At 31.6% G+C, this 27367-nt stretch overlaps 1 protein-coding gene across 1 annotated transcript; it reads right to left on the bottom strand.

Annotated features, from left to right (window-relative positions):
- Positions 1-4138: 4138 nt before the first annotated feature.
- On the bottom strand, positions 4139-26023 carry LOC132732670 (guanylate-binding protein 1-like). Its single transcript, XM_060719146.1, has 11 exons — positions 25722-26023; positions 23403-23632; positions 23084-23211; positions 22658-22767; positions 21024-21439; positions 10131-10384; positions 9160-9199; positions 8536-8835; positions 6895-7200; positions 5804-6017; positions 4139-4229 (listed from the first exon to the last, which is right to left on the bottom strand). Exons 1-11 carry the CDS (start codon positions 25748-25750, stop codon positions 4139-4141), a joined length of 2118 nt encoding a protein of 705 aa, XP_060575129.1. The 5' UTR covers positions 25751-26023.
- Positions 26024-27367: the final 1344 nt, after the last annotated feature.

Here is a 27367-nt window from a genome sequence, read left to right as displayed (position 1 = left end):
TATCTAGGGAAAAATTGTTTTAAAGTTTGAAAAGCTTTTGATTCGGAGGAGAACATAGGCTTAAATAACCGTTAAACTTTGATACATTATTTTATACCCTGCATTTCATAACTAAATTAATTCTTTGAAGAATCTAAAATGTTTAAATCTTTTCATTTGACAAAAAATTTGGTTTGTCTTTTGAATTGAATGTTTTTTCATTTTGAAATAAATGTCTATTTTTGAATCAAACATTTTTGATTTAAAATGTTCATATTTTTTAATTAAAATGTCTATTTTTTTGAATTAAATGTTTATCTTTTGATTTTAAAATGTTTATTTTTTGAATTTTAAAATGTTTTATTTTTTTAAATTAAATGTTTATCTTTTGAGTTAAAAATTATGATTATCAAATTAATTATCTTTTTGAATAAAATGTTTTATCTTTTTGGAAAAAATGTTTATCTTTGATTAAATGTTTATTTTTGAATTTCAAGATCAAGAATCTGGGAAAACAGGAAATTTTGTGCCTAGTCCTCTACCTTCTAAGAAAAGGTCCTTCCAATTTTACAATACTTGGTGTCATTGGTGATGAAATTCAGGTTAAATATATATTAAATATTAAATAATAGGTTATTGAAAATATTTATATGCTAAAATGTTTCAATACGGAAATTAAATTCTGCATTACAAAGTCATAATTATACAAAAATTTTGTGGATGGCTTCCCTATAGGAATGTTTTTTTTCCATTTGATATGAAAGAATTTACCCATATACATGGCACCATGCATTTCCTTATTTATATACATGGCATTTCCCTTGTTTAAATTTGAGACATGAACGGATGCCATGGCTGTAAATAAGTTCATTGACATTATTTTTCATTTGGGTTTTTAAGGCCTACATTTGATGAAAATTAAATAAGATTTTAAAATGAAAAATAACTAAAAAAGGATATCTGTTAAGTTAAAAATAAGTTGTATTTAAACTTTAAAACGATTATGTTCAGGAACAATATCCCTTTTCATAATTCAAGGGGGAGGCAACCTCTTATCATACTTTGCAAATTTCTATCATTTCTCCCAATCCCTTTCAATTGAAAGAAGATGTAGGACAAGGTCTCAAACAGATTAGACTAAGGTTTGGACCTCATATAAGTAGTTAAATTTATTTGTTTGGGCGATTATGCTTACAAGGAAAAAATTCTCATGTAAATGACGTCACCATGCGATTAAGTTGGCATGTTGGAAAACCCCCAGTGTCTTTAAAGCCCCGATCCAAAGTTGTTTTCCTTTAGTTGAAATCCTTTGAAAATTTTTGTTTTCCACACTTAATTTACCGTTGTTTTAAAACTTTAAACCTTGCACTGAAAAAAATATTAATCTGTTTCTAACTTTGGCCCTGACCAAAGTTAAATTTCTGCAAACATTAAATTTATAAGGGGAAAAGCGCGGTAACCTAGTGGTCAAGGGGTGTATTTTCCCTCAACCAAAGGATCAATGGGTGTGGCCCTACTCGGGTTCGACCATGAATAAATTTCCAAAGGCAACCAGATCTGGTTAGATTCCTAGAAACGAATTACAAAAGTTATTGTTTGTTTTTTACCCAACGCAGGAATGGCGCATGCGCGAAATAAGTTACATTCCGTTTCTTATGAAATATTGCAATTGTAAAAGGTCTATTTAAAGGTTTTAAAAATTTGAATAGCTTAAATAAATGTTTAAAACATTAAGTATTTTTGTGGGGCATTAAAATTAATTGCAGTACATTTGAAAATTAAAACCGAATAGGGCAAGCTAAGAGTTCCCCAGCAACACTTGCATGTTACCACTCGGACCAAAGGACTCCACGCTACCCAGGTGAGCATTTTGTACCACTGACATCCATAATGAAACCGAGGCTAAATGGGACTACACCGAGGTAATATATAATATATATCGTATATTATACTTCACATACATTATGTTCCTACAGTTTACTCATGCATTTCTTTGGTTGTGTTTTATGTCGTACCAATCCAGAAGAAGTCATATGGCGAGTTCCCGGTTAAAATGGTGGAGGAAGACCTCGGGTATGTCTCCATGCAACATTCCACAATCTAGCTTGATATTTTACTCACATGAAAAATCCTTAGAAATCCTTCATGCTATTGTCAGCAGACCTTTCATTAAACTGAAAGTTTTCAGTACAGTTTGCATTGCTTTTGAAGAATGTATTTTATTTATGTGTAGAAATCTTAACATTTTGTTGTTGTAAGCGATATGATACCCGGGCATATTTGCATTTAGTTCGTTAAAATATTTATGGACCCCGGGGAAATCGTATTTACTCACGTAAAATGTCAAGATTTTCCTACCTTTAAAGCGAAGGGCGACCCAATTTTTAAAGGGCCTTTTTCTTTTTTAAAATTAAAGGGGTTCGGCCAATAAATAGGTCCCCTACGAATTTTTGCCAGCGTCACCCTTTTAAACACGTTATTTGATTTTGAAACGCCTTGGGGTTTTTGGAAAATGTTTTCTTTACAATTTCATGCAAAATTTACGGGGAACGGAACCCCTGCCATCTTGTGGGGTCAGGGGCCGCTCCCTCTAACCCAAACCTAAAATAAAAACTGGCAGGGGTAAAATTTATTTTTAACATGGGAAAGGGCTTGTATTAATTTTAAAAAAATGGTTATTCTAAATTAAAGCCAAAAAAATTTTAAAAAGGGCCTGCTCAAATATTACGACAATAGACAACATCCATATTTTTCCCAAATGAAGTTAGAATAAAATGGTGACTATTGACTTAGAATTAATCAACCCCTGCTCGATATTTCATAATTTAAAAGAAGATATTTGTAAATATTGTTTATTTCTTATTTCCTCAGAAAGCTTTCTATTTGTTCCCTTAACAGTGAACTTTGTTGATTGATAATTATACTTATTTTCTTGTACTGGAACCATACGTTTTCTGTTATATAAAAGTTTTGTTATGTTCCGTATATTAAATTAAACATTGCTAGGGTGAAAATAAAAGATGTTCAGTTATATTCTATTATGTTCGATTTTATCAATGTCATCCATATGGTCCCGCTAATATTTTCTATTTAAGGCGGGACAATTAAAGCACGTGGCAAGTGGGCGATGTTTAACGGCAGCAGACGACAAGAAAACAATTCAGCTAACACCATGTGTAAATGGTAACCGGAAACAAGAGTGGTCCTGGTATGTGATGAAATGAGATTGTCCTGAATCCATTTTTTTGTATATGACTTTATCATATTGGACGTTGCTGAGGGCAGAACTTTTTGAAATTTGAACCGGGCGTTTTTGAAGCTCGTGTGTTTAATTAAGTCAGTATTTACATATATGTTGTATAATATAAATGCATACGTGTCGCAAATCATTTCATACTTGTTATTTTCACTTTGAGTGTATAATATTGAGTTACTTTGTATCTATATCAAATAAATACTGGTAATTTCGAAGAAGCTATATACAGTGTTATTGTTTTGTATGAATAAATCACCGGTTTACCAGCCATTCCTTTCAAGAAGTACCTACTTTTCTTTATCAGAGGCTGTTCATTAGATATTTAATTGAACTTGACCTTGACCTTAATTTGACCTTGATACTAAAGGTCAAATTAGTGATTGATATTTAATACAATTATCCATAACTTTATCTATAGATTTGATTTATACTTGCACGAAAGAACACGTAAAATAACTTATAATAAGATGTTAAATAATTCAAAATATGAACTTGACCTTTAAATGACCTTGACCGTCAGGGTCAAATATTGAATTTAGCTAAAAGTGTCATAACTTTGTTATTCATTTACGCCTTTGACATTTACTTGGATAAAAGAATCCTTTTGACAAAACACACAAGTTGTATTATTCAATTATAACACTTGGCCTTTATTTGACATTGACTGTCAAGGTCAAATTATTGAAATTTGCTTTATTTGTCATGACATTGGTAGATGTATTTACTAATAGCTTTAATTAATACTTGGAAAAAGAACACATATTAAAAAACCAACATGTTGAATTATTCTCATATGACTTTGACCTTTGATTGACCTATATCTCAAGGTCAAATCATTGAAATTTGATTAGATTGTCATAATTTATTTGTTTATTGATTTTATTTATTCTTGGACACGCCTGCTCAACGCAGACCCTTAGCACCGTCTGATATTTGCTTCAAATCAGATGAACGATTTCTGGTGCTACTGAAAAATGTAGGTGGTTCTCTTTTTCTGATTATGTCAAGCAATATAAAATATGTTCAAAAATGAAAATCGTAGTTCGACTTAGATTCTATTATAAAATATAGAATTTATTTTCTGAACTCATTTGCACATATTTTGAGAGAGTAACGTGTAAAACTCTACGACCAAATATGACATGAGGATTAATTCAAATTTGACCTTGACTTTTGAATGACATTGACCGTCAATGTCAAATATAGAATTTGTTTATATATAATTTGTACAATAAAATAATTTTTTGTAGAGGTATTCTATACTACATTACAATATTCTTCCTTAGACGAAGTGAGATGTAAGAAAAAGTCGAACCTGGCGGCTCTTGTTTCATATACATGTACACAAGTATTATTATGCTTCTACCAGCACATCTTGTTTGTTTCTTTGATTGGGTTTTACGTCACACCGACATAGTATAGGTCATATGGTGACGTTCCAGCTTTTCTGGTGGAGGAAGGCGTCAGATGCTCTTCCATATATTATTTTAGGCACGTATGGGCACCTGAGTAAATCCACCGACGTTCTGTAAGCTAGCGAGATAGCTCCCTCACATGAATGAATCCAAAGTCCCTGTCGGGATTCGAGCCCACAGCGGTGTGAGGGCCAAAGTGGGTTTGGGAAGTCATTTAACCCTTACATCGGGCCACGGACGCGGCCCAGAAATATCTTTGTACTTATATTTTTTTATGGTCAAAAAGCAACATTCCAATATTTAGAGATAAGAGTGATACCATACAATGACGGAATGCCGCTAAGTTAGGTTTATTTACAATGAACGACTACAATGAGGAATGGAATAAAAGTGATGTTGTAAGAGTACATTGTTCTAAAGCATGGAATTCTGGACCGGGTAACATTTGTAAGATACTGCTTTAACACTCAAACAAAAACAAGTTCCGGATAAATATACTCGAACAAGTATACAACATTAAGCATATGCATAGAACAGAAAGCAAACAACAAAAAGGTAACAAGTCAAGATATGATTTATAGCCTCCCCCGAATACGAAAACTATGTGTCGAAACAGTTCAAGTAGGTATCGCTAGATATGAAATTTGCAATTTAAAACCTTTCTTTTTTTTAAATTCCTTTTAAAGGATCCCCCAACACCCTTTTTATGAAACCGGGGGCATTGTTTTTCCCTTTTTCATATTTTTTCCCTATAACCTTTTAGCTTCTCCTCCCCCCCTGGGTTTTTTTTAATCTTTTTCCCAAAATTTTTTAATTTTTTCCTTTTTTGGCACTTTCAATTCTTTTTCTTGTTTTAAAGTCAAATGAATTTTTTCCTTTAAAATTTTCCGGAAAACCCCCTTTTTCGTTTTTTGGGGCGGGGAAATAAAAAGTCTGTTTTATTCAAGAGTTATCGCATAATTTTGATATAGGGGACCACAACATTTGTTGAATACCCTTATTTTTAAAAAATTGCTAAAAGCAACGGTCATTTATTTTTAAAAAATTTTTTGCCCTTTAAATATCTTCTATTTTTTTGCGTTTTATTTCGACCCCTTTCCCGGGCCTTTTTTTTCTTTTTTTTCCAATTTTTTTTTTTTTGGTTTCTTCTAACTCTTTTCTATATCTTTCAATTTCTCTTTGTGATTCTTCTTTTACAAGTTTCATCTTTTCTTCCAACAGCATGTCATATTTCTTTCTTTCAATTTCTAGACGTTCAAATAGATCTTTCTTTTGATCTTTTCTCATTTTATCTAACGCTTCCATTTGCGCTTTCTGGTGTTCCTTTAATAATGTATCGATATTTTCTTTGTGCCGCCTTTGCTCATCTGAAAAGAAATATATTCATTAACATTACATTTTAAAAAGATCTATCCAACTATAAAGTTTACAGTTGATTCTCAAATTCTTTTCGAGTCATGCTCTTAACAAAAATTATAAATGAAAATAACAAAGGACAATATTGGGTAGAATTACCATTCTTGTGCACTCCACTTATCCACAATGAGTTCTAACTACCTGTGGAGTTTCAAATTATTTTCTTATATGTTTTGGGTAACGCTCCTTCCATAAATATTGAACGGACGGACAGAAGGACGGACGGAAATTCCGTCGCTTTTTCGGCAGGGATAAAAAGGCTCTGTTTTATTCACAGACTTATCACAGAAATTGATATCATGGACAACAAATTGTTTAATATATAAACGAAGAAAACTACATATTTTTTTCTAGCAGTTCAGTGTGAAATCATCTAGTTTGTCTTGTTTCCAACAGACACATAATCATGTGAAATTTATAAATATAACCAACAATGTTTCCTCCAAATTAAGCAAACAAATCAAATCATGAAAACCCTTTATTTGTCTTCAATATGAAAAAGGTCACAGAGTTTATGATGAACCTGGGTAAATGAACACTTTAAATTTGTATGTATGTATGAATAATTTATGATGCAAAAGTGTCTAATAGAATAATGTTATTCTCCTTTCCTGTTGTTTTTTTTTACATTTGTTACCATCCTATCTCATGTACATATAGAATCTTGGAAACTAACTCACATTAAAATTTTGTTTCACATAAAGAATTGAAAATGGCAATAAAGTTTCCTTTAAACTAAGAACGCATCTTTGTATCATTGATATACACTAGAAAATCTCTGATCAGAAATTTCAAGAACAACGTTCATTTATGTAAAAATTTACTGACCTTGAATATCTTCTTCTTTTTTCCGATATATCTCAGCTTCACTTTGTGCCTTTTCTCTTTCATTTTCCAATTGTTTCTTTGTTTCTTCTAACTCTTTTCTATATCTTTCATTTTCTCTTTGTGATTCTTCTTTTACAAGTTTCCACTTTTCTTCCAACAGCAAGTCATATTTCTTTCTTTCATTTTCTAGACGTTCAAATAGATCTTTGTTTTTATCATTTCTCATTTTATCTAACGCTCCCATTTGCGCCTTCTGGTGTTCCTTTAATAATTTATCGATATTTTCTCTGTGTCGCCTTTCTTCGTCTGAAAAGAAATTTATTCATTTTAATTACATTTTATCGATAAGAAATAATAATATGAAAAATCTCTTGGACAGTTTTTATATTTCACACTTAAACATTAAATACATAGATCACAATTGACATCTTCATATTTATTTCGATCCTTAAATTTGTTCGAAACATTCTTTGGCTCAAGATACAATCATTAATTATCATAAAAGGTCTTATTTTTATTAAAAAAGTTTCTGTTAGGTAATCTCATGATGAAATGCTACTTTCCTATCAAACTACCGGTACATGATAACTTTTATCATTGGTGAATGAGTAGAAAATGACCTTGAACGTTTTTTGTTTATTATTCATAATTGTTAAGGAATTCCATATATTTTGCTATAACAAACCTGAAAATGATGAAATTAATAATTATCTTTTTCAAAATGAAAAGTTTCTTGAGTTGACCATGATTATTAAGAAAAGTTTATAATAGTTTTGCATAATTCAAAGGTGATAAATTTTCTTATCTGGACAACCTGTAAAAATGTTTGTATCTTAAACCATCCTAGTATTTTATTATATTTTTCGTGTACTTACTTAACCCATTACTCGATATATACGCATTTTAACACCTTTTAGTTGTCTCAAATGGTTAAAAATGCATTATTTAGGCCCCAACACTTGTTTTTGTTTGAGCAATGTTGTTTAAAAAAGTGACCGTGTCGCCCCTATCTAAAACATACCTCAGGGGTTTGCCAGAAGGGAAGTGTTCCCCCTTTTATTTGGGGGTTTGAAGGGGGTGGCAGCCCCCACATTGCCAAGAAAATTTTGGACTTGTGAGAGGCTAAAAATGACACCAGGTCGATCAAAAGGTAACATGTAACCAACGCTGAAAAGCCTTTGACTCTAGATCAATCTATTGAGAAGTTGCAGCACCTTGAAATCTAATTTGATGGAAAATATCAACGCAAAATAGTGATTTTTGGCAATTTGAGATGTCCCCTAGTTGCCGTAGTAACAGGAAATTTAGGATTGGGCACGGTATTACAAAAGCAAAGGTTCAGTCAACATTTGTGCCAAGTTTTTGATAGTATTGAAGCAGTTTTTATAGTTTTATAGCATTTTGAACTTGTAACGGGAGACTATTCAATGAAAACCGCCATTTTTCACAAAATGCTCATGCGGTAATTAGTTAATTAATCAATATCAATATCGACATTAAATAAGTGAATAATTACGCAAAGAAATAAATAATGAAAATGACAAAATCGGTCTCTTCTAAACAAATTATCCACTACCATGCAAGTCGTTTATAATTGACATTTCCAAAGTGCATCATATATCATTGTAAGTTTCTACTGACCTTGCCTTTCTTGTTCTTGTTCCCTATAGATTTCGGCATCTCGTCTTGCCTTTTCTGTTTCTAGTTGTTTCTTTCTTTCCTCCTTCTCACTTCTATATCTTTCATTTTCTCTTTGTGCTTCTTTCTTTTTAAGATTTAACTTTTCTTCCAACAACACTTCATATTTCTTTCTTTCAATTTCTAGACGCCTAAGAAGATCCTTCTGTAAATCCTTTCTTTGTGTATCTAGCGCTTCCATTTGCGCCTTTTGGAGTTCCATTAATAATTCATCCATACTTCCTTTTCTTCGCCTTTGCTTCTCTGCGGATGAAATTAAACTAAAGTTATTATATTTTAATGATGAAAATTATATAAATAATATCTTGGAAATATACGAATTCAACAGAACATAAAATCTGATCGGTCGACATTGTCTACGATGTTACAGTCCTTAAGGTATGTTGATATCATATTTAAAATTTGTAAAACTCTTTACGCAAGATACACTTTTAATTATGATATAAAAGGAATTTACTTTATGAACAAGCTTACATGGATATTAAGTAATTATTTGAATGATGTAAAATAAGAATTATTGTTACATTTAATCTTAATAATATTGATGTTGATATGTAGACTATGTACCTTTTCCAATGCTTATATTCCAAACTTTATCCATTTTCATCTGGAAATAACAAATAACATATGATAAAATAAAGTGTATAAATACGTTTATTTCTTTTTACTGTACATTAAGTTATTTCTTTGGAGGTTGCAGAATTTAATAGCTGAGTGATAAGATTAAGTTAAGAAAAAAGAAAAGAAATAAATTACATGTATATGCATGAAGCCGACTGGCTGAAAGAACAACGGTACAATTAGCATGCTTTAAATAAGAATGATTCAGTGGAAAGTTCGGGACATTGAAAGCATTCTACATATTTATACAATGTGTGCATATTCCTTTTCCCAAAGCTACCAAAAAGAAACTATACAATAAGGTCATTCAGATGATCATACTTAAAACAACAACAACAACAACAACAATAACACACACGCACACAAAATTAAAAATGATATTCTTGTTTAAAAATTTGGTTCAAACTGAAGAAGTGTGGATTTCTTAGTTGTTATTATTATAGTTTCACCGAAATTGATTTATGAAAAACCATTAACAAATCACGTTTAATACAAGATAAATAATTAAGCAGTCATGGTACCGTTGTCAAGATCACTAGCCAATCCATGTTTCGAAAACAACACGTTAAGTGCCCCTCTATTCCTTAAATTACTTATTGCATTATGATATCCTTCGGACTTAAAACATTGCTATATAAAAGTCATACTAGTTAATGTAACTTATTTTTTTCTAAATTTTAGTCTTTATTACAAATATTTTCCAATCATCAATTATTGATCAATCAACATAATAGACAATCTCTATCTTGTTATGGATAGTTTGGTTTACGTTATATTAATGGAGACAGATGTTTTATTTATCTTAAAATCACAGAACAATTTTTAAATAGTTTAAAATACGTTCTAAAAATCTGAAATAAATATTTTCAACTCGATAATGAATTTAAATATGCGTCTGAATATCGCTGATCTCTTACCTGAGCTTGTTTTTCATATTTGCCATTTGTATCATGGACAGCATTCCTTCGAAAATAGTCCAGCGCTGCTTGTTGGGCGTTTATATAAATGCGCCGTAAATAATCAGTAGGGACTGATAACTGAAACATCTCTAAAGCCTCTTTTTCAAATATGGCATTTTCAATATTTGCTACTCTTTCAAATGCATCATCAACATCTGGAGCGGCACCGTGTTTGATTGCTGAAACGTAGCTCTGTACCAAGGTTACAAACACTGAAAAGAGTGATCATTTGTATGATATTTTTATAGATTGTAGATTATAGCTCAGTTATAACTATTGAAATGGTCTGTTGTAATATTATATATTACGTCAGGTCTGAAAATTGACCGCCGTGATATTAATCTGCTGCTTTTACCAGACAGGTGATTCATCAGAAAGTATCCGCCAGTGGGTAGCTATTTTATCTGTTTTAGTTTGCATTCATGTGGAATATGCATGTGTTGATTCATTTTGGTAACAAGCTAATCTGTTGAATTGATACCCCGCATATGATACAAAAGAATGACTTTATTAAAGCTTCTCGAGCAATATAATTACCAAATGATAAAATTCATTGAATCCAATCAGACCAAGAATGAACAATCTTATAACAATTGTGGTTTATTTGGCAAAGCTATTTGTAAAACATACATGCTCTTGGTAAAAATGAAATATAAACAATTACAACAACAATTACTTGTATAACAGTATAAGGGCAATGCAGCCTCCAAAGTTATACAAAAGATAACTATGGATCTTAGAAACATTTCTTTTTCATTTCTTACTGAAATTTCTCAAATCGTGATGTTGATACCGCCAATAATATTTCAGCTATCCTCCAGAAAAAAAAATAAATTCGAAAGTTAGGATGGACTTTGTGTTTTGAGAAATGTAATTTATGGACAGTAAGTGGCCAAGCAGCCTATTTTGTACATATGTAATTGTGATTATCTAATATTTTGTGAAAGGTTTCAATTCTGCACCTATATTTATTTTTGACTAGATCTACTTAAATAACAATTTTATTTATTTTTTATCCTTTTGGCTATTTATCTTTTTATGTAATTGTTTAGTTAAGTTAATTTTGTTTACTTACCTGCAGATTTGACCTTTTTAGTGTGCCATTGTAAATTGACTGAGATGAAATCACTATGCATGCATAATTAATACTAGATCCTTGCAAATCCCGGTTTAGGTCATATACTTCACTAAATGTCTTTACCTTAACTTGAGCAACTATATCTCATACTAATTATACATAAGCTACTATCTGAATTTTCCCAGTATTAAATTATGTTTAAAACTTTGATTTCTTCTTGTACAATTATCAGGTAATACATATCATTTCCAGCAGTTGGCATCCATTGTCTATGTAAACAGTCCCTATTTTCCTTTTTGTGTACTCGGTGACCTGATATTGTTTACTACATATTCCTTTCTATATTTGGAAATCCCCTTGTCTGGTATATGCAAATTAAGATCACCTTTTCATTGGTCTATTTTGTAGGTGTGTCTGTGTTGACTCTTTTGATTGGATAACACATTGGAATGACATAGACATGTACAGTTGACCCTGACTACAAAAGCACAAAAGCACATGGTTCCGGTTTGTTGCCAGGTATTGAGAATTGCAATTTAAATAAAGTCTGGTATTAATTAAGACTTTAGGAGTATCTGTAGGTAATAATGATATAAGATAAGCACATTTATACCAAAATAAACATACTGTAAAGCATAAGTGCATTTAATTTAAGATGTTGTATCAATTATAAAATTATTTGAAATTAAATGTTTTGAAGTACAAATATAAGTGTCTGATAGAAATGACTTAAATGACATTTTCTGTTCTGGCAGATAATAAATTTTAGCAAGCTTAATACGTTTAACATAAATATTTAAAATAATTTAATTTAAAGTTCAAAGTTACAAATTTTGGAATCTGCAAGAAATGAAAATGACTTTATTGACATTTTCTGTTCTCCTAGATATTTGATACTCGGTACTTCACGGCACGGCGATATTAGTAACATACTAGTATTGTGTATTAGTATTTCTTCAATTTAACCGTAACTGAACATAAAACTTTTGCATCGAGATTATAAAACTTTTAATTATTACTTAGAATTAAATAAATAAAATAGATATTAAATTTAAATTAATTTAATAGTAGATATACACTGTATAAGTAATAAATAAATAAATTAGTTAAAAAAATTTAAACTTGACAATCATTTATTGAGATTATAGCTGTTCAATGAATTATTTTTGGTTTTAGGATATTTAAACTTTATTTTTTAAATGTCTATTTGTTTAAGTATTTATATTTTCATTTAATACTTGTAATGCTGTGAGTTAGTTCTGCCCAACCAGTGGCTTATCAGCAACTAGTTTCATTTTTACATATAAGTAAAGAATTATAAGATTGCATTCATAGTACTTTTTAGAATTAAATTTTGATTTTGATAAATATTTAATGATTTTGACTTAGTGTTAATGATTTTGACTTTCTTTTTCGTACATTTTTTTGAGAAAATTGTGATTTCGACTTTGAATTTTTCCGCTTGAAGCATAGTTAGTAAGTAAGTACAGTTGAAATGACCTTTCGATTTCGGAACTTGAATACAACAAAATTTGGACACTTGTTTGTTGTCTTTATTGTTTTTGTTGATATAAACATTGGTCTTTATAGCAGTTTGATGTGGACTAGTATGATATATTGCTTTCGTGCCTTTGTGTATTGACAAAATAGTGAGGCGACCATGACATTGATTAAATTCACTGGAAACATAGTAAATCTATAGGATTACAGATATATTTTGCACGTTGCGTGTGATTATATGTGAAATTATACACATATATAAATTATACCGTGATTTAATTGAAATATTTTACTGGATTTGTGAAACAGTGAAACCTGTGTAGACACATTAACATATTTTAATAGTCAGTGAACATTAACATTGTGCCATTATCATTTGATGGATTATTTCTACATGAGATTTAAGACATTTGTGAATATTTGAAAGTGATCTTTGGACACTTGTGAAATATTTTAAGAAATTTTACTTATATTTTGAAACTTGAATACTACTGTGACATTTGATTCCTTTGATAATATATTGTGACTTAAAGACTTTTTGTGTGAACTCAACTTTTGGTTTATACAAATATATTTTAGTTCGATTGTGTTGGAAGCTATAAGCTTATTGAAACACTCACGAATCGGTTCCTGGAACCAACCAGTACTATGCAATGAATGTAAAGTTTCTTGCTCAAGGAAACAACGGCTTGCCCCTGACAGGGTTTGAACCCACGCGGTAAGCAATCTCCGACGCGTTAACCATTCAACTCAACTTTTGTGGCGATAAACATGGATAAGTAGAAGGGAAAGGAATCAATGGCTGAAGGAGGTGAGGAACATGAAGGATTAGGTGAGGAGGAACTTGTTTGGATAAAAGCACTTCGAGAATTAAAATTATCTCCAGGACCAGAGGAATTAAGTAAATTTTTGAAGACATTTAATAAGAGACAAGAAGAAAAAGAAGCTGACAAAAAGCCATCTCATCCGATTTTCGGAAAGGAGCTGAGCTACAGCAGTAGGACATACTATAACAACAAAGAAAGATCCATATTTTCAGGAGATGGAATTAAAGGTGAAGCATCATGGAATGCATTCAAGTTTGAGGTTGAATCTTTATCTTGGGATTAGAAGGGCCATTAAAGGTACTGCCAGTGATATTGCAAGGATACTTGGTACAGACGTTACAGTTAGAGATGTCATTACCAAACTGAACAGCAGGAAGTTTTATTCGTGTACACAAGGAAATGATTCAGTCAGTACATTTGCTGTGAAATAAGAAGATCTTTACGCTCAGGCAGTGGAATTAAAAGCTATTGTCAAGAATGAAAATATTTTGAAACAAATGCTGTACCAAGGATTGAGATTGGAATTGAAACATATTGCGCAGTATAAATTCGACACTTTCCCCGATTATGACAGATTTAAAATGGAACTAAGAAAATTAGAAGCTGAATTGAAGTTGCCAGATACCAAATTCAAAGACTTGCCATGTAGCTCAGAAGGTGGATGAGAAGAGTGATTTAAACCGACTTGAAGACACTGTTAGACAACTTTAGCAGAAAATAGAGGAACTAGAACTAAATCAGAATAATCCAACATACCCATGTCAACACCAACATTTTACCAGACCATTTGGAAAGGATAGAGGATATGGCACAAGATGATATAGAGGTAGAGGAAGAGGAATCTATGAACAGTCAATACACTTTTAGACACAGGCAGCTTAGTCAGTGTTATATCAAAAACATTTTATGAAGACACTTTGAAGGAAATTGAAATAAGACTAGTATCAGAAATTTTATAGATAGAATGTGCCAGTGGGAACATCTTTCCATATGAAGGATTTATTGAAACAGAAATCGAAACAGAAGGAATCCCAGATAATAGGAAACAACCAGCTCTATTTTTAATCTCACCAGACGCCAATTTCCCAGCTACAACACCTGCTATTATTGGTACCAACATTCTTACTGAATTGCGAGAAGACTGTGAAAAGAAATATGGTCAGAGATATTTACAAATAGCAAAACTTATGTTTCCTTGGAACGCATGTTTCAGGACAATGACAATAAGGGATAGGACACTTAGACAGAAGAAGAACCGATTAGGAATAGTGAAAAGTGCAAGAAGCAAGTGATACAGACTTACCAGATTTCATTGATGTAGAACCAAGTACCATCAACTACAATTATTTAAACTAAAGAGAAGTCACAGTAAGTTTGTCTAATTTAACAACTAATACAGTAACAATTCCACCAAAATCAACACTTTGTGAGTTACAGCCCGCAACAATTGCGGATGAAGTTATTGAGAGCGTTGAGGAAGAATTAGAAAAGAAGAGAAGGAAGATAGTCACAGAATTGAACACTGATCAAGACAACATCCTTGATAAACTGCAACAACAGAAACGTTAAGAATTATTGATGACCATAAATAATTTCTTATTAAGTGAACAGATAATTGGACAATTGTATAGGATCGACCTTGAATAAACCAAACTCCTTCAACAGAGCCTAGAGAATCCACCAATCTATGTGATGAGTTATGAAGCTCACATCTATAACAACTTTTGTCTTCCGGAGTTATACGACCATCCAAATCACCTTTCGCATAACCAATAGTCTTAGTTAGAACGAAGAATGGAAAGATCAGACTCTGTGTGCATTATCGCAAGCTCAATGAAAGAACCATCAAGGATTTTTATGCCTTACCGAGAATCGAGGAAGTACTTGACTCTCTGCATGGAGCTTGCTACTTTACTACCATTGACATGAAGAGCGGATACCATCGAGTAGAGGTGGAAGAGTCACATAAAGAGCGGACAAGTTTCACAGTTGGACCATTAGGATTCTACGAATATAATAAGATGCCTTTCGGACTAACTAATAGCCCAGTAACATAACATCCCATGCAGGATTGTTTAGGGGATATGAACTTGAAGACTTGTATAATATACCTGGATGACTTGATAGTTTACAGTAACACATTTGAGGAACACCTTGTATTGGACCGAATATTGACTAGATTGAAGGAATGTGATTTGAAGCTTGCACTAGAGAAGTGTTTCTTTTTCAAGGAAAGAGTTAACTTTCATCAACATGTTGTCAGCAAGGATGGTATAGAGACAGACCCTTCTATGATTGACAAGGTACGAAATTGGCCAACACCATTAACACCAGAGGAATACCCTTTCCTTGATATTACAGGATATTCATCAAAGACTTTGCAAAAATAACACGTCCTCTAGCAGAACTTTCACCAGGTCCATCTATGAAGAAAGGTCCAAGACGAAAAGAAAAACCAAAGTATGGAACTGGACAGAACACGTGCAAGATATTTTTGATAAGTTAAAGGTTACTTCGACAAGCCGCTCGAACTACATACAAATGCGACGATCCTTGGTCTTGGTACAATTCTCTACCAACAAGATGGAGATCATAAGCGTGTGGTTGCTTATGCCAGCCTTCCATTATCCAAATCAGAAAGGAAGTATTCTGCATTCAAGCTCGAATTCTTAGCTTTAAAGTGGGCAATTACCGACAAGTTCAGATGTTACCAAGCAGGAAAACATTTCAAATGCTATACTGATAACAACCCATTGACACACATTCTAACATCTCCAAAGTTAGACGTAACAGGTCAGCGATGGGCTGCAGCCTTAGGCGAGTTCGACTTCAAAATTCTGTACCGCCCTCTTACAAGCAATGTAGATGCAGATGCTCTAAGTCGATATCCCTATCAAAGGTTGATGATGATGAAGAAGAGAGAATCAAGATGGATACAGATGTGGTTAGAACAATTTGTAGTGCACTAATGACATCACAGCCTTTGATTGACTCTTTACCAGCAATGAATCTGAACTTGGTTGAAATAACAGAAGATCCCTGAACACTTATGGCACAAATTGAGATGAGGGAATACAGGTGAAAACAGATGGAAGATCGAAATATTAGTAGTTTTAGGATAAGGAGAGGTATTTTGTTTAGGGAAATAGGAGCTAATGAGGAAAAGACTGAACGATTGGTAGTTCCTGAATTCTATAGACAAGACATCTTGAAGGGCATGCACACAGACATTGGCCATCCTGGTATGAAAAGAATTACAAGACTCATTCGTCAGCAATTCTTTTGGCCAGGTATGACTTCATGTGTAGAGAACTGGGTTAAACATTTACACAGATGCTTGCAAAGAAAGTAAGCAACTAACATCTGTGCACCTTTAACCAACATCAATACAACATACCCCTTGGAATAAGTATGCTTTGATTTCTTATCATTAGAAATAGCAAAGGGTGGCTACTTAAACATTCTTGTCATCACTACTTATTTTAGCAAATTTGCAGTAGCAGTACCAACAAGAAATCAGACGACCAAGACTACAGCAGAAGCATTCTTTAACAACTTTATTATTAAATATGGTATTCCAACTCGACTTCACTCAGATCAGGGAGCTTATTTTGGAAGCAAATTAATAAAAGAATTATGTCAACTCATGAACATAAAGAAGTCACACACAACAGTTTACCACCCACAAGGAAATTCGGGTCCAGAGCGTTTAACCGAAAATTACTAAGCATGCTGGGGACACTGGAGAATTTGCAGAAACCTGACTGAAAGAAATACATAAATCCATTCATTTAGTCTTCGGTTACGATTGTACCCCACATGAATCTACAGGAATCTCGCTTTGAATTGATGTTCTTAAGGAAACCTACCAATAGATGCTATGTTTGAATTGGATGGAGAAGAACCAGAAGCAAGAAACACTCAGGAATACATTGAAGAGCTTAGAGAAAGAATGAAGAAAAACAGAGAGATAGTACAGTCTTGAGTAGAAAAAGCTAAAGAGAAACAGAAATACTATTATGATAAGAAGAGGAGTTAAACTTGAGAAAGAATATCAAGTTTTAGTCCAGAAATTATCTAGAGGAGAAGGAAAACATAAATTAGCAGACACATTTGAAGAGGAATTGTATACAGTGTTAAGACAACCTATATAAGACATACCAGTATTTAAATCAGAAGGAAACGAAACAGCAAAGGTCAGAAAATTGCACCGCAATCATTTATATCTGGTGGATTACCAGGTGAGGAAAACAGAAGATGGTGAAGTGAAAGATGACAAAGAAGAAATAAGAGTTACGGAAGACAGAAATGAAATGGATGTATTCAAAGAAACGAGAGAAGGTGACGTCACCAGTGAGAGCTCTGACAATGAGTATGCTGTTTTACTTGTCCCACAGACAGTATTACACGGGGACGCCCGTGAGCCAGAGACTCAAAGTCGAATGGAAACGGAAGAGCAGAGCATAGAAGCTCAGCAAACATTGATATTACATAGACCAATATAGATGAAGCTAAAGGTGATACATACAATATAATACAGGTATGGTATGTGAAGAACCCCTTCATATAGACGAAACAGATACAAAAGAAGACACAGAAATAACTACACAAGATACTACAGAAGAACAAGAGAATAATGACAACACAGTAGACGATGTCGTACCAAAAAAAAAAAAAAAAAAAAAAAAAAAACGAGACAACAAACATTACCACAAAGCCAACAAGACGCTCAGAAAGACACCGCAAGGCACCGGAAAAATATGATACGTCATGTTTGGAATTAAAAGACAAGCTTTCGACAAGAAACTTTATGTTTTTTGTGCCATTACATTTTCAGGTGACCTTGATAATGTTGATTAGGATGTTGCAAAGAAAGTAATAGATGTAATTTTGAAGTAGTAGTTTCGCTTCATTTTATGTTAGTTTGTATTGTCATTTGTATTTTATTATTTTTTACCTGATTTTTGCCCAACATTTTCAGGTTCAACGGCGTGGGCGCGTTATTTTGACAGTGGGGAGGAAAAGTAAAGAAATGTTCATTTTGTTATTTTCTTTACAGGTGTGTCTGTATACAGATATTTTTTACAGGTTTATCTGTATTTACATACGTCCCTTATTACCGGTTTGTCTGTATTAGCATATGTGAGTGTATTATGTTACATGCTTAATATGTATTATGTTTATCATAATAAATAAAAGTACTATTGTCAAATAATTGCTTATCATTGAGTTTATCGTAAAGGTTTCTTGTGCGTGATTTGCAATTGCGTCGTTTGAAAATAAAGCTTTAAGGGAATATCGCTTGTTGTATCACACAATCAACGATTTATTTACACAAGATATAAATATAATATCAATTTGTATACAAAACAATAAATGATTAATATACTAAAGGTATAAATGCTTATCAGTTGATAGTATTGTAGAGTAAGAGAAGTTGATGGTATTAAATGTAGCAGCGTCATTATAGTGACGTTGAACTTTGACATTTCATGACATCATCTGTGACATCATAGTACTTGACGACAGACATTACGATAAGACAATGACGGGACTTCATTCTAGAAAGAGGGGAAGCGTGAAACCAGTTTGTGTTTTTGGTCTTTTAGTTTATTTTAAACTTTTCATATTTTATTTTTACAGAATTGTCTATAATCTGCCTTTGATTGTAAATTTGAATGATTAGTCAAGCATTTTTGATTTCCCGCTGTTTTTGAACAAATAATTGTGGTCATGTGACAAAGTGCTCATTCTTGCACAAGTCTTGTTACTGAGCAGTTAAAAGTGTACTAGCTTTCCTAAATTTTACTTCATTAATTTTAAATAGTTTGGTGTTTCTGGAAAATGGTTGGTCTTATTTACTACTATTGATTCATCTTTTTTGAGTCACAAAATTAATGAGCAATGCTTTATTTGTATTAATTCTGTATTTGTGTAAACATGTATATTGGACATGTACATATTAATCAAGATGTCAGCTTATATTTCTAATAATTTAGTAATCGGTACAATCACTACTTACTATCTTATATTATCATCTGTCATTTAACCATTTACAGATAATAGAGCACAGTAAGAATCAGAGAGTGACAGAGGTGTATTATATATAGGAGACCTGATACACAATTGGTATGTAAATATATGTATTGTTTGTGTAATTTCATTTCAGTTTGTCAATATGTTTATTAATTATTTCAAGTAAGGACTAAATATATTTCTAGGCTGGCTGACTTGACCACAGTGTTATATAGTAATATGTTGTATTTGTTTAAATTACAGGGTTTGAAATATATATCTTCATATATGGGCTGGAGCCCATCTGGTCACAATTACTAATAAATTATTTTCTAAAAAAGGGAAAAAAGTTATTGATCTAAGTTTACAAAACTGACTTCTCCCAATGAGATACATACATCTGTAAATTTTCAAGCTGAACCTCCATGACCTTTTCAGATATACCCAGTACAGACATTAAGTATGACTGTTAGATCACCATTTAAGTGTTGACATTTCCTTATGCAACAGATTATGTCACGTATGTCAAACATTAGAGGATGAATTTCACCTATTGTTAAAATGTAAATTGTATAATAAAGAAACGATATATAAATCGATATCACATTATAAACCCAAATATGTATAAAACTGTAAAACTGATTAACTCATATTCAGTACACAATTATAAGAAATTTAGCAATGTTTGTCTTTAAAGCTTTCGAGATTCGAAAATAATATACTTTTCAATTTTAGGGAGAGTAATAAATAAATGTATACCGTAAGACTCAAAAGTTCCTTTCTGAATCTTCATATGTTCACCATACTTATTATAAATCATTTCCCTATTTTCATTCTTTGTTTAGTACCTTTAAGATGTATCATTTTCGCTATTCTTGTTTGCATTATATTTCCCGTATCCTTTTGTTAAAATTGTTTGAATTTTCAATACATGTTACAATTTTATTATAGCAACAAACTAAAGATAAACAAATCTTGATTATTGTTTACATAATAAGTGGCATGGTTATTTCCCTTGTATGCGTCATCCTGGTTTTGCTATTAACCGTCTTCTACAAATACTGAAATGCATATTTGTATAAATCTTGACATAAAATAACTGTCATGCTTTGCAGGTTTGGTAGTAACAATAATGGTCTTGTATACACTTCTTAATATGTTCTATCCATAGGCGAATCTAATAAACCATTTTGCCCGAACAACAACGCAATATCCATATCAACCCACCTTCCTCTGTACAAAGGCTTGCACGATAAAAACATCATGAACCCTTTAATAGATGAAATAGCAATGAGATTTAAACAATTTACGCGCTTGCAACACCATTTTATTCAGAAATTAATCTTCAACACCATTAAAAGACTTTTTAAATTGATAATTATATTTGGTAAGGAAAATAGAAAATGTTGTTGTTTATAAACATTTACTTACTTCGTCCATTAACCGGTTTACTTGCTAGCAATTGTTTTGGTGGTATACCATAAATGTACGATACAAAACGAGAAGTTGCATCTTTAAAGCTGCAAGATAAATCGTCAAATCTCAGAAATTCCAGATTCCTAAGGACACTGTTATCACCTGGCAAAGGAAATGTAAAACACATACGTTTCTGAAAGTATTCTCTAATGTATTCTCGTTGTTTGTTGAATTTTGAAGCTCTGCCTTTTCTCGCAGCTAAACATTCCTCAAGATATTCATTTGTTGATATCGGCTTTCCGTCAATGCACAGCTCTAAAGTGAAATCTCTCATACAAAGAACAAAATCTGGCAGTATTAAACTCAATGCCTTGTTAGCTTCTGATGATTCACCACGAAACCTGATATTCTTTGCCATTTCTGTTACAAATCTTTAGTTCGTTAAGTTAAAATTGTATACATAAATTTATAAAAAAAATGTTGAAAACTATTCATGTTATATATTTTTCCCGATTGACCATCCAAAAACAGTAACATACAACTTTAAAGTTTATTACGCATATTATATATTTTCTATATAGCCTATGCAGTTTTTGAGTGTAGCTATCCACAATGTCATTTCCATCGAGTGTAATGATTACAAAACCCAAACGTTGCGTCTGGGTCCGACCGAGTATTTTCAAAAGAGATAATAATAGGGACAACATCTTTCACAGCCCCTTCACTGCATTGGATACCTGGTGTAACCATTAATAGATAGATAGATAGATAGATAGATAGATAGATAGATAGATAGATAGATAGATAGATAGATAGATAGATAGATAGATAGATAGATAGATAGATAGATAGATAGATAGATAGATAGATAGATAGATAGATAGATAGATAGATAGATAGATAGATAGATAGATAGATAGATAGATAGATAGATAGATAGATAGAAAGATAGATAGATAGATAGATAGATAGATAGATAGATAGATAGATAGATAGATAGATAGATAGATAGATAGATAGATAGATAGATAGATAGATAGATAGATAGATAGATAGATAGATAGATAGATAGATAGATAGATAGATAGATAGATAGATTTCAGTATTCAGTAAATAACGATTATATTTAAAAATCGCAATCATCTATTTTTAATCGATGACATGATTACACTGTAATCATCATGTAATGGATAACCTTGCAAAAAATTGATTACGCTAATTGTAATTATTCAATTAAAGCTTTAATTCAGTCAGTAATTATGATTATAATTTGATTGACATTTATTAATATCAGATTAAACTGGAAACTATTTCAAAGGATGCCTTTATTTCACATGATAAACTTTGTTATACAGTTATACATTGAATATACATTGAATGTAATCTACTATCAATGAATTACTCTCTTAAAGTAATTTGTAATTTAATTGATTACAGATGCAGGTCTTAGTAATCAATTATAATGAATTACGATAAATGTGAAAGTAATTGTAATTAAATAAATTACTGATCAATGTAATCGTCCAAAGGTCTGGTGCATTGTTGCTATTATACATGAATTTCTTTATAAAAGGACGATATTTCAGTCTTTTCTCTTTCTTATATCCGTCTCATATATTATGTAGGATACATGCAATTATAAAGGATACGTGAGTTTAGAGACAGCTTCGTTATCGAAGGCTCCCTTCATATTATAAACAAGGCAGTTGCACAAGAGTGTCGCCAATGTAAATATCTTGTTGTCATGACGTGTGTCGCCCTTTGAATATATTAATTAATTCGTTATTTGGGAAATTACAAAGAACTTCTAATAAAACTAAATTTGACATATTTATAATACACATTAACAGTATATATATATAAAATAGTTTAAACTAAATGACAATTATTTTTTTGTTTCCAAAGACAACTGTCTGTTTTAAGAAACCACAGAGGGCGACAACCAAGATCAGCAGGATTGCCTCCACATCCTTAGTAGAATTAAACAATATGTGTTGAAAATCAAAACCCCATACAATTGATTCTTTTTGTATAATGAGTTTTATTTTTATTTATTCATAACAAAGCATACATACCTTTTCAACATCACCAAGACCCTCGGTATCAAGAAGCAGCAAAACTGTGTCCGACATTTTTGGATGCATTTTACACCATACCCAAATTCCTTTGGTTTTCGATTGAATCCCGCTTCCCATTGCAAAGCCTAAATGATTATATTTAAAAAGTTTAATACAAATGAACTTTCAGTTCTATTATAAACATCAACGATATAAGCTTTATGATAAAAATGCGTTAAATCGTTAAAAGAGGTCTATTTTAAAATTGACATCAAAATACAATCTTATGATATACCTGGATTGTCTATTTATCCTAAACATTATCGGGTAATATTACCTGTTGTTGATTCTGCTAAAAGATTCATCAGGTAAGATTTGCCAGTTCTGTATAGACCTACCACGGCTACAATAACCATTGGCAGATCAATCTGTTTAAGTTGGTTGAGTACTTCCTGTTCCTCCTTGAAATTGATTTTTATCTCTTCACCATATTCATTCTCCACACTTTCGGTACTGATCAAACACATAGGATGTTTGAATACCTCCATATCCTCTGGAGACCATCCGCTGTAAAACAATATATTTCATTTACTTTAATTTTTAATAAAACTATTGACGTTTTTTATGCTACTCGTGAAAATTAAGAAAGCTTCAAAGCCTTTTCAATATGATGGATGGTCAGTGACTTGGTACCGTGTAACGTTATACCAATAAAGATTAACAGAGTAGGGCCGAAGGTAATAATGTTTTGGACGCAACTCATAACTGATCATGTGTCATAATCAGCTAAGGTCAATGTAAAATAAATTTCTTTTTAAAGTGTTTGAATGTTTCTATTTCTGTTGAGGTTGTTTTTAATGTTTCTTTTGCATTGAAACAGTCTGAAATTGAGGTAATTTTTACGATCTCCTGGAATATATCTAAAAGTCTAAAAGAAAATGAGTGTTAAAATAGTGGCTGATTTTTGTCATATAATTTTTACTATCTTATCGGTTTTAATTATTACAAGAGACCTCTTTTACCTTTGCACGAAATTCTTCTTTAAAGCAGAATGCATTCAGATTCATGCTAATTGTCATGAAACATATGAAAATGTATTTTCATGTAAAATATTGTGAGCTGAACAAAACAAGTGATTTATACAATTCAAGCGGCATCTACAATGAACTTAAATTACCAAAACTGGTCAAATATGCAAAAAATAGGTTTTATTGCTTACAGCAGAATTATGGTGATAAATACTGCATCCCCCACCTCCGAAAAACATCATTTAATTGTTGCTCATAGCATGTAAATTTTCACTTCAATCTTTCTTTTTAATTTTTTGAAAGCTTTTTTTTTTCAAATATGATTTTCTTAAATATTTTAGCAAGTCTTGGGACCTTCAAATGCTTCATAAAACCTGAATTTATAACAGTTCATTGCGATTTATCTATTACACATAACGTTAACGTATTTTATGATTATAATATTATACTCACTGACATCCCATTGAAGAATAGCGTTACAATTGATATTCGTTACTACCCCAGTTAAGATAGTTTGTTAATGTTTTATATGATTATACAATTTTCTGAACGAAAATGTTGTCTTTTTCCAAAGTCACATACCCACACAAAATATTGCAAAACCAAAAGAGCAAATACACAAAATAGCGTACGAATAAATCGAATGGAAATCTCTCAACGGAACATTTATTATTTATCATTTATAATGTCCTTTGGTCCTTTACTTCTTTTAATTTACATAATAGAAAAATATGCGGTTTAGTTAGATCTTAGACAGACCTAGCTTATATCAATCATGAAGTAAGTAACAATTAAAATTAAATTGTTATTATCGTATACATTAACGAATAATGTTTTAAAAATAAATATTAAATTAAAACATCAAAAACATAACTTTACTGGCAGGATATTGTTATGAAATTAAAATTTTAACACATAATCTTGTTTCAACTGGATACAGTTTTTATCGTTAATTTTAACGGACGTTTAAGGTATAATCCTAAAGTTGACCTAAATCTGTGTTAGCAAATATATGTAGATGAAATTAATATGAACATTGAAATGCTACATTATCTTAAATTGTACCCGGTTATCGACTCTCTTAAATTATATAATCATTTCAACAGATTTTTTTTACCAAGGGTTCAAAATACTGAATTGTTGTTATTTACTGAAATGAGCATAACGTCTTGAACTTGTCATCAATAACTTATATTTTACTGTCTCTAACATGAAATCTCTATACTCAAAAGTTACTTATGAGCGTGGACATAACTTCAAATTATAATCTATCTATCTGATAACAGCAACATTCATTCGATCTTCGTACGATGTCTTATCAATGACCCCAAAAATTTGTACCAATTTGTTAAGTTATAATGGTTTTGTTCTTTCTGTGATTGTACTTTTATGAATAGTTTTACCTATCTTATTTAGCCATACTTTTTTACATTTTTGAAATGTTCACTGACTGCACTGCGAGTTATTATTAAAGAAACGCCACTGAGGTCCAACATGCAATAGGTGAAAAATGTCACCAATTTGCCATCTAAAATCACTATATTATACATGTATCTAAAATGACAATAATGCACAATATGATTAACCCAATAACAACAATTACGCAAGAAAAAAACTTCAAAATTTACCTGGGTTTTTCTTTAATCTTGTCGGACATGATGAATGCAAAAACGAAAGTTGGGTTTTCCCTAACATGTACAGAAGTTACCCACAATTCATTGGATATGAATGAGATAATTTTTGCGCAACGGAGTAAACAGGCAAACTATTTGTTGAGTTTTTACAATATTCAAACTTAAGGTGATTATATCTATAAATGAGTATTATGAAGAAAGTTTGTATAAAAGATTTTTTTAAATGTCTGAAATAGTGTAAGTTCATTTATAACTAAATTCAAACTAAAAATAAAAAAGATCTGTTAATTGGCTGTAAGAAAGTTTGTTTGAAGTCTATTAAATTTGTTTTAATTTTGATAGTTTGAAGAATTAGAGGCAGACGAACATTAGAAGATATTTTTAGGAACACAATGCATACTTATTAATTACAGCCTCCACTCCACAAAAATTTAGTGCTTTAATTTATCTATTTAAAATATAAAAACAGTTTATCTATGTGACCCCAGTGTCTCCTCCCCTTTTATAATTAAGAATAAAACTTGAGGTATACTGGTTTGTAGATTTAATATGAAATGGACATATATATCAGGATACACAGTACAACATTTCCATTCAACATAATACATTAAGCCCATCAGTCTGTAAATACCTCCGTCACTCATACTGTTATATTACCTGTGTGTACCTTAATTTATACATTATACATTTAGACATATACATGTCACAAAGACCAACAAATTCCGATTATACAAAGAATGACCTTAGGTAACCCTAATCTTCCGAGGGAAACGTTATGGTAACTGTCAAAGGAAGATAATCACACAAAGTTTAGAGTAAAATAAAACAAGGTCGACATAGTAGTCTATGTTGGAAAATAACATTAAATTAAAAATATCACTTGAATACAACTATATAAAAGAAATTCTTACATTTATGACTTTCCATCCTGTAAGAGATTATATATTATGAAAGCTAAAAATGTAGAAGTATGTTTCATTTAATTGTTTGGTTGTAATTACGTCTAACTGACACAGCTGAAGTTATATGGCGACTTTACTGTTTGAGGAAGACCACCGGTGCCCCTCTGTGCATTGTGTCAGGCAAAAGCGGTCACCTGAGTAAAACCACCGCCGAGACGAGATAATTTCAAATTCTTAATTGGAAATCCAGTTTTTTTTAAAGCAACCAGGTTAAAATATCCTTTTGGTAGTAAAATAAAGAAGTTAAAATTATCATCTTTTTCTATATAATAATACAAAAAACATCTAGGTATAGAAGCGCAAAGAACCTTCACGTAAATGACATGTTGTGTTTTTCTCGTTTTGCAAGTTCCTTTAATTTAAAAAAAGGTTATGATGTCAAACATTAACTGAAACCGGATAATTCAAAGTGCCACAAAATGTTCAACCTGTATCACAACTTCAGTACAATCGGTTACCATGTATACGTCCTTCGCTTTTAAATAAGTTCTGTCAAATTGCTGAATAATTTGGATAGTGTGCGGCGGCAAAGCAAGAAGTTGTATTCCTCTTTCGGTCTTTCCCGAGGGAAGTCCACGACAACAAGTGTTTTATGGTGATAATCACCAAAAAAGTATAATTTACTGTCAATTATTCGGAGAAAGACTTGGAGGAGATTTCACAAAAGCTTCTGACCAC

This window comes from Ruditapes philippinarum, unplaced genomic scaffold, assembly GCF_026571515.1.
Source record: "Ruditapes philippinarum isolate M1 unplaced genomic scaffold, ASM2657151v2 ctg1110_1_1_1_1, whole genome shotgun sequence".
NCBI lineage: Eukaryota > Metazoa > Mollusca > Bivalvia > Venerida > Veneridae > Ruditapes > Ruditapes philippinarum.
The sequence above is the reverse complement of the archived record's forward strand: the minus strand, read 5'-3'. Positions and strand labels throughout refer to the sequence as shown.

What these genes read in the sequence shown, in the direction of transcription:
- LOC132732670 (XM_060719146.1), bottom strand. Translation starts at nt 25,750, where the DNA reads ATGTCCGACAAGATTAAAGAAAAACCCAG. An exon ending in AATATGAAAAACAAGCTCAG is followed by an intron (nt 9,200 to 10,130) that starts GTAAGAGATCAG and finishes TGTTATTTCCAG; the next exon opens with ATGAAAATGGATAAAGTTTG. An exon ending in ATTGAAAGATATAGAAAAGA is followed by an intron (nt 4,230 to 5,803) that starts GTTAGAAGAAAC and finishes TGACATAATCAG; the next exon opens with AAAAAGAGAACCACCTACAT.